Here is a 12983-nt window from a genome sequence, read left to right on the forward strand (position 1 = left end):
GGAAGAACTTGAAGTCGTGAAGAAAGCCCAAGAAGAATAGACTCTGGGTTATGTAAAGAGGCTGACAGAAATGGATGCCGTGCTTAATTTGCTCTTGAGGACATCCCAGCCACCATCCATGTCTCAATCCCAGGGCAACTAATCTATTGCACCACCGTCCTACAACATTATTAATCATAGGTCTTTTAATTTCTTTGTGTTCCAATTGTAATTTTCTTATGAATCTTTCGGTCTGTGAGAGACATATATACTTCTTGTGCCACCATTTAAGTATGATATTTATTGTCTACTTTTTGATATTTCGCCAGTTTTTTTGTTTCCCAAATTTCGCAAATAATTCAAATGCTCCCAAATTTTGTCAAATTCAAAAGGTGACGGAAAATGTCACAACGTCACTATTAAATGAAACCACGTGGCACCAATTTCTGGTCCCACTTGTCAGAATTTGTGGGTCCCACCAGTCAGCATTATTGGGACCCATATGTCGGCAACAACCTGGTCCCACTTGTCTGAATTTTGTGGATCCCACCTATCGTAATATTGTGGGTCCAGCTTGTCATAATATTTTGTGGGTCCCACCAGATATCCATGTCGGTACGTCGGACCCATGTTGTCGGGCCAAATGGACCCACATGTAAGGCCACGTATGCTTTTTGGACCAATCAGAAGCTTCCCAAGATTTAGATATTGACGAAAGTTGCAATTTTTCGTGACAAACCTGTCTGTCAACAATGAACCTTTGATGTTGACGAATTTGCAGGTCGTCACCATCAAACATTTGACGTTGACGAAAAAATGCATACCGTCACCCCCGATATTTTATGACGGAGCTTCCTTGACGAACCCCATGACGATCAAATTTTGTCACCGCGAAGTAATCCTTGACGAAAATTGGCCTTAACATGACGAAAGTGATTTGTCAAAAAAATGTTTTCCTTTGTAGTGAATCACCAAACATGTATCGGTACTTTCCCCTTTCTGTCACTCATGTTTCACGTGTACACGCTGTTCTCCACTCATGCATCCCACCTCTTCCCTTGATCCTCTCTAATGACATGGTTACCTGCAGATCATCAAAGACGAGACAAAGATACAAAATCTCAAAACTCCTATTCAATCCTTACACATAACATAAGATTAGATGCACATAGTTGCTGCGAGGATTCACCCCAACCCGTAACCCGTGATGACTACTCACACATAATATCAAGATCAAGATCAAACATAGAAATCATTGTGCAAAATACTTAGATTGAGATCACAATATTCTTACAATGGTCGCCAATTCTCAAGGAGATCTCTATTATAATGGTGATGGCTATGGCGATGGAGGAGATGGAGGATGGAATGGATGAACTATGGGGATGGATCTCCTTCGGTGTGTTGCTGATCGATCTGGTGGATGGCGGCTTTGTTTGGTGACGAATGGCTCTCTTTTCAGCATCGGTCCCTTCACGACTTTTATAGTGTTTGACCTTGGGAACGCAGGGGCACACGGTACAGGCGGGGCTTGCCCGTACCGGTGCCCAGGTGCACACGGTACAGGCGGGGCTTGCCCGTACCGGTGCCCATTAGAGCCCCTGGAACCGCCTTTCCGAGCGAAGTCAACTTTTTCATGCTCCTGACGCAATTTTCTTCAGTAATTGCAGGTCCATTTGCCATTATGACATGATATCCTGCACAACATCCAAAAATAGAAGAGGTTACACATCTTTGCATTAATTAAGCATTAGTGGCAAGTTAAGAGGCAAACTTAGACAATTTCTTGACTTAGCTAGGGGTTTAAACGCAGAAAAATATGGTGTATTTCATAGCCATCATTGGTTTTGGCGTCCAGGGAGACGGGGGAGACAATGGAGTTTCGTGTTTGCAGAAAGTATTGGTCATGTTTGTTAGGGCATCCCTAGCGGGTCCGACACTGTTTGTTTGCGTTAAAAATAGACATAAATGAACATTTTTCATGTCTGAACCGGATCAGACCGCTGTAGATACTCTTAATGTGGAGATTGGGAGCAGTTCAGGAGGGAACATCCCGAAGGAGAAGATTCAAAGGTGCCACGGCCTGTTGGTATTCAGCCAACTCAGAAGATAACTATTTTCTTCCACGGATGAGGAATGAAGGTTGGAATGGACTGGATTTGTACCTCTTCTATATAGAAAGCATGATGAAATGTGTGTTGATGCATTTTGATAAAATATGAAAACTGTTGCAATGATCAAGGTAGCCTATAACAGTATGACGAAACAAGTGAACATCATATCTCAGTATATGGATCTTTTAGTCTATTATTATGTGCATTGTATGCCTAAAACATACAGTAGTTAAATACCTCACAGTTTTGCTCAGCTATTAGCAAACAAAAAGCTCCATGAGTTCTTCACGCAAATCATATCCTATCAGACTCTCTGTTCTCCCCTAAATTTTGTAGCTCAATATTTCAGTCGCATTGCTCGCTAAGAAAAACCACAGTGACATGAGCACTTGACATGTAGCGTTAGATAATATGAAAAGATAAATTAAGACATAATAGGAAGGTAGCACGCAGAAACCATCACCATATCTTGGGAAACAGAAAGAAGTAGCTCTAGACCAAATATATAAAGATTGTTGGTATAGAATTTTCGTGTTTTTCGTGTTTTTTCTTGGGAAACAGAAGGAAGATGCTCTCGCTTTTCGTGTTTTTTCTTTGACCAAATATATAAAGATTGTTGGTATAGAATTAGCATAATTAGAAAGTGTTTTTCAGTACGAATCCATCGATAGCAATTACATATAATATAATCAAGATTTTGATGCTCAATTTTTTTTTGCCAAATTTTATCTTGCATTACATGTGCTCCTTATTCATTGAAACATAGGTAGTACCTATGACCATGCTCCCGTCGCGGTGGCACTGATTGTGACGGTCCGGATTCAACCGGACTGGTTGTGAGGGAGAGACATCAAACACTGTGCTTCCACCTTAGCTTGTGGTGGCACTAGTGGTCTCATCATTAAATTCCATACAACCTCGAACTTGGGTTTAAGTCTTTTCATCCGACCTTCGCCTACTTCTCTATGTCGACGTTGCATGCTTTAGATCATCGTCGCCGCCGAATGTGCTTCCGGTGACTTCTAAAACTAGTTATAACGAATCCCGACCTCTTGTGTCATAGAGCGGATGCGACAATGCGCTAGGCTCACGCCGCACCATAAACTTGTACAGGTCGGAGAGAGGACGATAATTTCACCTTGAGCCTACTTGTAATTTTATATTCTGTCAAGGCGTTCTTCTAAGAGTTGATCATACATGGTTAATATATAGTTTGTGGTCTTCTAAAAGAACCCAAGATTAGTCATTGGTTTGATGGTGGTAAAATTTGCCATCAACCAAATAATGTTAACTTTAGGAGAAGCGGGTTGCAGTATCCGACCGGTGTCGGTACACGCCGATGCGTCCATGAAAGGAAATTGACATCGGCAAAAAGAGCTATAGTGACGCTGGTGACAATTTACCGTTGCCCCTATTTTTGATGTTGTAGCATAATCTACATCTATGTTTTTCTTTACACTTTTTTTGTTTTCAACTATGGTGTGCTTCAACTTGTTGTTTTTAATATTTGATGATGATGCTGATGTAGACACTATGGGCTGTGGATAATTGGCCATCCTTTTCGAATTTACACGAAAAGAGATCCTAGAGTGGGATTGTTTTCGAGAAAGCCGCAATGGCAGGAGGAATGGAGAATTCGCAGATTAAAGCCCGAAAGGAGGCTTTCAGTTCTGGACCTCTTTTTTTCCCCATACGACCCCGCCAAAAGCCTGGATCAGAAAGCCTGAACACATAAAGAACCAACAGAGCATCTGGAGGCCCATGAAGACGAATTACTGAGCCCAGTACTACGGCCTACGGCCCATCTTCCTCGATAAACCCTTCGCCCACTGCCAACCTCCTAGTCTCCAACCAAATCCTTCCGCCGCCGCCGCTAGCTCCAGCGCTCTCGCCGTCGGCCGCCCAGCTACAGCTTCGAGCTTAGCAGCTCACCTTGCCTGTCCAACATGGGGTAATATAATTTTTTCTCTACTCTGTATCTTTTCGCCGACTAGTTTCGCGTTGTTCTGTTGGACATGCCCTCTGAATAGATCTGTTAGATTCCGATAATTTAGTTCGTCCACCGTACGATGTGTTCATTCCGTGTAGCAAGTTAGATCCTAGACCCATTGTTTGATGCAGCTGTGAAGTTGAACTGAATTATTAAGAGTAAACATCTGTATAACTTCGGTTCTTAATTCGAATCGCGTGTGTAGCAATTAATTTGTAAACGATGGAACTAGCTCAAAAGGGGGCCTGGCCGCACTAGTAGCTTTGAAACCCGTGGCGCCCTTGAAGTTTTAGTTGTGGTGTGGACACTAGTTGAATAGAAGAGGCAACTCTGTAGTCTGAAATGATCCTTGGCTTGCTTGCACAAATAGCTCACCTTTAATTCTTGGTTTTGCTTTCCATTAGAAATAATTGAGAATTACTTTAGTTGTCTGTTAACATGAAGGCACTTTACTGCATTGTGCATTTCTGATTGAAGAAACATACGCCTCCTCCTGGCACTAATGCTCTAGTTCCCATCCATCTGTTTTCTTCTGCGTCCAAACATACTAGAACATAGGGCATTCATGGCTTCATGCAGTAGTCAGTAGTCTAATAATTGATTAACAATTTAGAAGGGAGACCAAATAGTTTTCCTGACCATGGTTGCACCTCTTAAATGTTCATGTATCAGCCTGACTTTGAGGAGGCACATCCTGCCTAATGCTAGTTGTATTAACGTCTATCTCTAGATCATGGTGACATGAATACGTGAGAAACAATTAATGTTTGATCTATATGTGGTGGCACACATCCTAGACCCTTTGTTTGACGCAGCTGTGAAATTTGAAGAGAATTAACAAGAGTAGGGATCTTTATTGCTTCGGTGCTTAATTGGTAGCGATTAATTGGTAAATGATGGAATCATCTCAGAAAGGATGCCTTGCGGCGCTAGAAGCATTCAAACCCATGGTGCATTTTTTTGTGAAAGCCGGAGTGTCCGACTGGCAGGAGGAAAGGAGGATTCACAGATCCAAGCCCGAGAGGAGGCTTTCAGTTCTGCACCTTTTTTTTTTCCCATACGACCCTGCCAAAAGCCTTTCAGTTATGGATCTGAAAACCCAAACACATAAAGAACCAACAGACCATCTAGGAGGCCCATGCCAACGAATTACTGAGCCCAGCACCACGGTCCCACGGCCCATCTTCCTCGATAAACCCTTCATCCACTGCCAACCTCCTAGTCTCCAACCAAATCCTTCCGCTGCTGCTAGCTCCAGCGCCATCGCTGTCAGCCACGCAGCTACACCTTCGAGCTTTGCGGCTCACGTTGCCTATCCAACATGCGGTAATATAAAATTCTCTAGTCTGTACATTATCTCCAACTATTTTTGCCTTATTCTGTTGGACTTGGCTCTCTGCCTCTCTCAACAGATCTGTTAGATTCCGATAATTATTTCTTCCAGCTTACGATGTGTTCATCTGGTGTAGCAAGTTAGATCCTAGACCCATTGTTTGATGTAGCTGTGAAATATGAACTGAATTTTAAGAGTAGGTATCTGTATAACTTTGGTTCTTAATTCGAATTGCGTGTGTAGCAATTAATTTGTAGCTACTAGCTCAAAAGGGGGCCTGGCTACGCTAGTAGCTTTCAAACCCGTGGTGCGCTTGAAGTCATAGTTGTGGTGTGGACACTTAGTTGAATAGAAGAGGCAACTCTATAGTCTGAAATGATCCTTGGTTTGCTTGTGCAAATTGCTCACCTTTAAGTCTTGGTTTTGCTTTTGACTTTTTGGCCATTAGAAATAATTGAGAATTACTTTAGTTGTCTGTTAACATGAAGGTACTTGCTGCATTCTGCACTTCCGATTGAAGAAACATACACCTCTATTGTGTCCAATGCTTTAGTTACATCCATCTGTTTTATTATGTGTTACCCATATAGACCATGGGGTATTTATGCAGTAGTCTAGTATCCTCTTGGATTATCCATATAGCAAGAGGACCAAAGGTTTTCGTCCCGAGCATGATCACACTTTCTATATATCCATGTATCAGCCTGACTTTGAGGAGGCATACCGTACATTCTGTTAGTGGTATTAGTGTCTGTCTCTAGTTCATTGGGATATGCATATGGATCAAGCACTGAATGTGTCATTGTATATGTGGATGTGGTTTCACTTATGGATGCTTGAAATGTATATTTTTTAAATTTCATGACCGCAATACTTCATTGATTTGTCCAGGAAATCTAGTTTTTGTTTGTCTTCACTATTTGCTCGGAGTGTGTTTTTTTTTACAATGTTAGCTTCTTTTTTCCAGTTGATAGTATACTATTTTTTTTCTCCAATTTGTACTTCAGCTTCTTGACCATACAAAGCAAGAGTGAGAACTTTATTCCAAAGTAGAGAATGTAGCTCAATTATGGAGTTCAGGAGTTAAGTATTTAGTGTGATTTTGATACAATACAACATAGTTGAAGTATTTAGTGTGATTTTTAACAGCCTACCAATGAAGTGTCCTTAAGCTATTTTTTTAATTGCATGTACTGCCAGTAAGTGCTTTAAACTGACTAGCGTAAGAAACTCAGGTTGTAGCAAACATGTGGAGGAGTAGGTACTTGATATGTGCCTGCATTTGTGTTATTTGTTCCACTAGATCTGGTTTAATCAGCACTATTGCTCCTTGCTCTACATCCCTCTCTTTGGTACACTGGTCTTTGTGAAATATCTATTTTAATTGCTTGTCGGGACTTGATTATGATTTCATACTTTTGGTTAGTGGAGATGTTGAGTAGAGAAAATCGGTCTACTTCTTCACTTTAATATGCTTGTTAAATGCATTCATTTACTTTGTCCTTCTTCAGATTATCATGGATGCAACTGCACGTTGACTATGCCTTGATATTGTTTGTTGGAATTATTCCGAATAGAGCCTTTTTATGTTAGGCTTGTTGTTATGTATTTCTTGAATCCTAATGTCCGAAATGCTGATGCAGTAAGACACGTGGTATGGGAGCTGGGCGCAAGCTCAAGACCCACAGGAGGAACCAGCGGTGGGCCGACAAAGCCTACAAGAAGAGCCATCTCGGGAACGAGTGGAAGAAACCCTTTGCCGGTTCATCCCACGCAAAGGGGATTGTCCTTGAAAAGATGTGAGTTCATTGAACAGCCAGCGTATGCTATTTCTGAAGAAGAATAAATAACTGACACACACACCCTGCCTGAACTGCAGCGGCATTGAAGCTAAGCAGCCGAACTCTGCCATCCGTAAGTGCGCTCGTGTCCAGCTGGTGAAGAACGGAAAGAAGATCGCTGCCTTTGTGCCGAACGACGGTTGCCTGAACTACATCGAGGAGAATGTAAGGATTATTTCTGCCTTGCGAAACATCAGTGTCGAGCGTCGATGGTCAACCTCACTTTTTCTGCTAAATTGCTAACAGTGCGCATACTGAATGTTTCAGGACGAGGTGCTGATCGCTGGGTTCGGTCGGAAGGGTCATGCCGTGGGAGACATTCCCGGTGTCAGGTTCAAGGTCGTGAAGGTCTCCGGCGTGTCCCTCCTCGCCCTCTTCAAGGAGAAGAAGGAGAAGCCCAGATCTTAAAACAGCGCTACATCAGAAGTCATGTTGAGATGAACTTGTCAGCTGCCTGTTTCTGTGCTTAGATTTTTTCTTGAGGAAACATCTGAATTTTAAGCTGCTTAGTTTCAGTTTGTACCATGATGAAGCTTGCCACTTGTTTAGTATCGTCTCAGTGTTATGTTAACTTAGCAGCATGAGTTCTGTGTCTTGGTTGACTCGTGGCAAAAGGAATTTTCAGCCTATACGCTGCTGCTGCTGTTTCCTCACAGCAGTTTGGTAAAGTGATTCGTGTGAACGTGTTCATCCGGACCGTTGATTGCAAGATCTAACGGCAGGGACTGGTCCCCGACAAGTCGCACTGCGGGGAGCCATCGGCTAGTTGGATCTGAGATGGTCGGGCTCAGGACCAGGTCGGCCATCCCCATCGGCGCCAGGTCAGCAGCCTACCCGGCCCCACCACCCCTAGTCTTACCCGCTTTATCCACGTGGGACCGGCGGCAGATCCAGTCTCCGGGCCCAGAAGTCAGCCTGCAGGGGTCGCAGCCAAACCAGACCCTTTGAGCACGGCAGGGTGTAATAAAACCGAATCCTATTCTTGCTTGCGGTTCGACTCGACGCCGCCCGCAGCCGCTCCCCACCTGCCTTCCGCCTCCGCTCGCCGCCGCCGCCCGCCGCCCGCCGGCACGCGCGCCGCCTTCTGGTCCGATGGAGATGGCGCGGGCGCCCGCCCCCGCCTCGTCCAGGCCGCGCACCGTGGAGGCTATCTACAAGGACTTCGCGGCCCGCCGCGACGGCCTCGTCCGCGCGCTCACCTCCGGTCAGTACCTAACCACCCGCTCCTCCTCCTCCTCCTCCTCCTCGTCTCCGCCTTCTCGCGCTGACGGGCCACCCGCGCGCGCGCGCGCAGATCTAACACCGCGCTCCCCCGCGTCTCCTCTCCTGTCCGCCGTGCAGATGTCGACGACTTCTACGACTTCTGCGACCCAGGTGAGTGAGATTGGCTTCCAGGCGCCGCCGGCGGTGGGATCCGGGCGGGTATTGACTGGATCGAGCTCGGTTTTTTTCAGACAAGGAGAACCTGTGCCTCTACGGCAACCCCGACGGCAGCTGGGAGGTGGCGCTGCCGGCGGAGGAGGTGCCGCCCGAGCTGCCCGAGCCGGCGCTAGGCATCAACTTCGCACGCAACGGCATGCACCGCCGCGACTGGCTCTCCCTCGTCGCCGTGCACTCCGACTCATGGCTCCTCTCCGTCGCATTCTTCTTCGCCGCGCCGCTCAGCGCGAACGAACGGTATATACTTCACTGCTGCTGCTCTTCCCAGTTTCGATTTCACCTGCTTCGGTGCCTTCCTTTGTCGATCGAGCGAACAACACCATACTCCTGTATTTTACTAGTCGATTTATCAGTTTCTGAATTAACTAGTAGTAGAGTATTCCTGATAGACAATTCAGGGAAGATCCAATGTGCCTTTTCGGTGGACTACTTTAGCTTTGCTTGCTAGGTGTGACTTGGGAGTTGGGATACGCGTGACCGATTTGATGGTCCATTTATTTTTGTTTCACTTGGTGGTTGGTGCATGTGTGGCCATGTGCACTTGTATCTTGTGCTCCTCTTCTTTTTTTCTTTGCTTCTCTTTGCTTTGAGTGAATCGGAGGCTCATGCTTTTCCTATGTGTTTGCTTTATTCGGTTTCCAGTTCGTTGCTTCTCTTCTTTCTGCTGACCCTTTTATTTGAAACTGTCCATTAGGGTCCATCGACTCATCATGAAATACAACTCTTCTTTTTCACTTTATTTCAGAAATCACATGCACAAATGGAGTATAGTTTGCTTCTAGTTAGTTCCATCCTCGTAGTTTCAGCTGATTTCTAAAATTTTATTTAGTGCCTATCCTGTTTTTGTGTTTGTGGTGAGGAACTGTGCCACAGCTTGCTCTAAGCTTTTAGCTATGTAGAGTCGAATATTAAGCTGCCATCTGTCTATGAGTAAAACTCTTGATGTTGGGACCATTCTTTCCTGAAGTTTCTGCCATGTTAATTGCAGTGCTATTTATTTCTGTAGATGTCATTGTAGTAGTTGAAGAAGTTGTGCATCTACTGGCTGATGTAATATGTATACGAGGGAAGCACAAACCATACTAATAGAGATCATGATGTACCCCATGATGGACTGCTATATAAGGCACCCTCTGCCGTTCTAAGGCTTTTATGCTGGCATGCTAACTTACCAAAGTTATTCTAGGAATTTTAGTTCATCTAAATTGATCCTTTGCTGATGGCTTAACAAAGAATTTAAGAAAACATGGAGTTTAGCACATTATGGCCAATCCAAATATATGACCTGAGCTTTCTCAAGCCATTACCAAAGTTACCTCCATCTACTTTCTCAAGCAACTGCACCGAGCTTCAAATTTATGACCAAGGTGAACAAAAATATGGTGAAAGAAATTCTTGATGCTTGCAGTTGTTGGAGATCGTTCAAATGGCACTTCTTTAGTACTTGCATGTCCACTTCATTGATGTACATCTATCCAAATAATTGAACAAATTGAGATGGTCAGAAACTACACACACATAATTTAGCAAGGACAGATTTGAAGTTTGATTGGGAAATCAACCTCTTTGAATGTACTATTGATCAGTGGGGATGTTGAAAATAAATACATAACCTGGGATTAAGCAAGTAAGCAACATGGTGTGCTTAAGTTGCCATTATTATGGTGGTATGTAGATCTCCCTTGTGAACAACTCATTCTGTTCTCTTTTTCTGGGGCGGCATATTATTTACTCATTCTGTTCTCTTGATGCACTTGATAACAACCAATGCCCATTCTTTTACCCATGTATGGTTCTAGCATGCTGGTAAGCGATAATTCTAGCATTTCGTTTACATCGACGTATGTGTTAATTTATGCATGTTCTATATTTTTTTCGCCAGAAAAGAACTACAGTGAGATTTTGCTGCCTAAATGTTTATTTGTATGTGTACCTTCGAGGTTCCAGCTTTATATTGGGCATTATTTTGTTCTTTACAATTCAGCCAATTGAAATAAAAGAAATGAAGTAACTTAAACAATCTTCACTTCAGTATCACACTCCATCAGGGAGCCGTTATATCCGTCACTCATCATCTCATCTCTAGAAATTGACAATTGGACCATGATATTTAGTTATACTATTTTATGGTTTGTTAGACAATTTACTTAGAATAGGGATACTTTTCACCAGAATGTCCATGTACTCTTTTCTTAGTCATCATAGTGAAATTCATACTTTTGCCCACTTGGAGAACGTTCGCAGCATATTGTTCCAGAGGACTTGAGGTTTTTCCTTGTATGTTGGTGGCTTGCCATGCTAGTAATATATTTACAGTCCGTTACCTTGTGTTAGCACTAAAGATAAAGGTCCCCCACTCAGCACGGCCACAATAAATGTGGTACTTTCTCTATGGAAGTGGTATCATGTAGCCTATATTGTGAAGAAAAATATTCTAAAAGAAGATCCTCTTAGGAGAACTGATTGCATGCAAGAACCAGTTGGATGCACTTGCTGATTTTTGCTCTTGATGTCTTCTTTGTTAAGTGGTCTGTCATTTTCCCATGTCTTCATTTTTCTGAACCGGGTCATTTTTCAGTACTTTTATAGATTTCATGCCTTTTCTGGTTATCTTATTATTGTTCTCTCTTTTTCTTGGCTGCCTTTTGTCTAAGAGGAATGTTACTCCACTAATTAAGGGAGTGTTCTGTGAAATAGTTCTTAAGATATGCAGTGTTAAGTTTGTGTGAGGGCTTTTAGCTGCGCCTGCTGCCAATCCAACTATTCTTTGGTCTCCTGTTTGCCAGGAAGCGCTTGTTCAGCTTGATCAACGATCACCCAAACGTGTACGAAAGTATGGTTGCCAGGAAGCACAGCAGCGGCAAATCCAGACACTCATCAAAGCCAAAGGTACACAGGCTGATCCACCCTGCAGTAGTTTGTGTTTGTTCGAAATTCAGAAACTGGAGGTCCTGTCTCTGAACCTAACTCGAACCCTTTCTTCTTTAGCAGCGAAGAGAGGATGTTCACGCAAAGAACTCCAGGGCAGTTGCTCGAGGACCAGAAGAAGACGATGACGAGGAGGAGGATGAAGAGCACAGCGAAACCTTTTGCGGAAGCTGCGGCGGCATATACAGCGCAAGCGAGTTCTGGATCGGCTGCGACATCTGCGAGCGGTGGTTCCATGGCAAGTGCGTGCGGATAACCCCGGCTAAAGCGGAGCACATAAAGCACTACAAGTGCCCCGACTGCAGCAGCTCCAAGAAAATCAGGCAATAGGCTAAGTCCTGCAATTGTGCAACAACAGCCGTCTCTGACCCATCTGATCAAACTACACCATGTTTCTTTCCTCCGCAAGGTCGCAGCTAGCAGATGTGGATTTTTTTCTAGGAAATGTGCTTTCTCCCATGTGGTAGTCTTGTAGGTGGTGCTGTGAAACTGATACATACTACTAGCTTGTTATAGATGTCTCCTTCATTGCGTTGAATCTCAGTGTTGTCAATGTCGTTGTAGCTTTTCACAGATGGAATTTCCGAATGGGGTTTTTACCGATTTTGATGAAATGTAGGTCCTTGGCAGTGGATGTTTTGCTAAGTTGATTTTTTTTTTTGCGTTGAATTTGCGTGGAATTTCCGAATGGGGTTTTTTGTGAACTTGTACTTTCGGTTCTACTTTCCAATTCGAAGTAGGCCAAGTAGCATTGAGCTACATATGTGTGGCATTGCACAAGGCCGAGAAGTGAATCCACATAAGCAACATAATTATACACTTATGGTTTGAGAACCTAAAGCATTGTTGACAAACACTGTCACCACTAACCGGAGAATTGTTCTAGCATTTTCCCTTTCGATCGTAGTGTTTGGTTTAGCTTTAGCTCCCAACAAATCATCGTGACGTATAGGAGAGTTGAACTCGAGGAGGAAGGCATGCCATCTATTGTTGATCGTCATGATTGTCGAGTAAACCATAACCAACTCCGATCGAGTAAGCAGGGCCAAAACCAAGGTGATCGATAAGTCATTCATCATTCACTACTTCGCTAGATCTGCAAAAGGCGACAACATGCATTTTGCCATATTGCCATGCCGCAATAGAAAATAGAAGACTTGCAATAAACCGACTGTTGTCTGAATTCATCCCATATTGAGATTTGCACACAGATCAATCACATCAATATAGACGGATACATGTGAATACAAGATTTATTTCCAAGGGTGCATGTCACACCCTCCTTTTCTTTTTATTTCTTTGTCTCAATTCTCGGTGAAAGCTTATGTTACAAAACTCACGCACGAGCTGACCAACCT

General features: G+C 43.6%; 2 protein-coding genes across 3 annotated transcripts; both read left to right on the top strand.

The window, feature by feature from the left end:
* Window positions 1-3891: 3891 nt before the first annotated feature.
* On the top strand, window positions 3892-7832 carry LOC127319668 (small ribosomal subunit protein uS12). The gene is made up of 4 exons (XM_051349636.1): window positions 3892-4044; window positions 7060-7215; window positions 7296-7422; window positions 7525-7832. Exons 1-4 carry the CDS (start codon window positions 4040-4042, stop codon window positions 7663-7665), a joined length of 429 nt encoding a protein of 142 aa, XP_051205596.1. The 5' UTR covers window positions 3892-4039; the 3' UTR covers window positions 7666-7832.
* A 409-nt stretch (window positions 7833-8241) lies between these two features.
* Window positions 8242-12163, top strand: LOC127319696 (PHD finger protein ALFIN-LIKE 2). Of its 2 annotated transcripts, none has more exons than XM_051349664.2 (5): window positions 8242-8461; window positions 8599-8631; window positions 8712-8934; window positions 11484-11586; window positions 11686-12163. In XM_051349664.2, exons 1-5 carry the CDS (start codon window positions 8350-8352, stop codon window positions 11953-11955), a joined length of 741 nt encoding a protein of 246 aa, XP_051205624.1. In that variant the 5' UTR covers window positions 8242-8349; the 3' UTR covers window positions 11956-12163. The 2 variants fall into 2 exon arrangements, with proteins under 2 accessions (XP_051205624.1, XP_051205625.1); XM_051349665.2 differs by having other exon boundaries at window positions 11689-12163.
* The last annotated feature ends 820 nt before the right edge of the window (window positions 12164-12983 follow it).

The sequence above is a fragment of the Lolium perenne genome, chromosome 4 (genome assembly GCF_019359855.2).
Source record: "Lolium perenne isolate Kyuss_39 chromosome 4, Kyuss_2.0, whole genome shotgun sequence".
Classification (NCBI taxonomy): domain Eukaryota; kingdom Viridiplantae; phylum Streptophyta; class Magnoliopsida; order Poales; family Poaceae; genus Lolium; species Lolium perenne.

Excerpts from the sequence above, each read along its gene's own strand:
- LOC127319668 (XM_051349636.1), top strand. Across the intron at positions 7,216-7,295 it reads GGGATTGTCCTTGAAAAGAT|CGGCATTGAAGCTAAGCAGC; the intron begins GTGAGTTCATTG and ends CCTGAACTGCAG. Across the intron at positions 7,423-7,524 it reads TGAACTACATCGAGGAGAAT|GACGAGGTGCTGATCGCTGG; the intron begins GTAAGGATTATT and ends TGAATGTTTCAG.
- LOC127319696 (XM_051349664.2), top strand. The coding sequence starts at position 8,350 with ATGGAGATGGCGCGGGCGCCCGCCCCCGCCTCGTCCAGGCCGCGCACC. Across the intron at positions 8,462-8,598 it reads CGTCCGCGCGCTCACCTCCG|ATGTCGACGACTTCTACGAC; the intron begins GTCAGTACCTAA and ends TCCGCCGTGCAG. Across the intron at positions 11,587-11,685 it reads GACACTCATCAAAGCCAAAG|CAGCGAAGAGAGGATGTTCA; the intron begins GTACACAGGCTG and ends TTTCTTCTTTAG.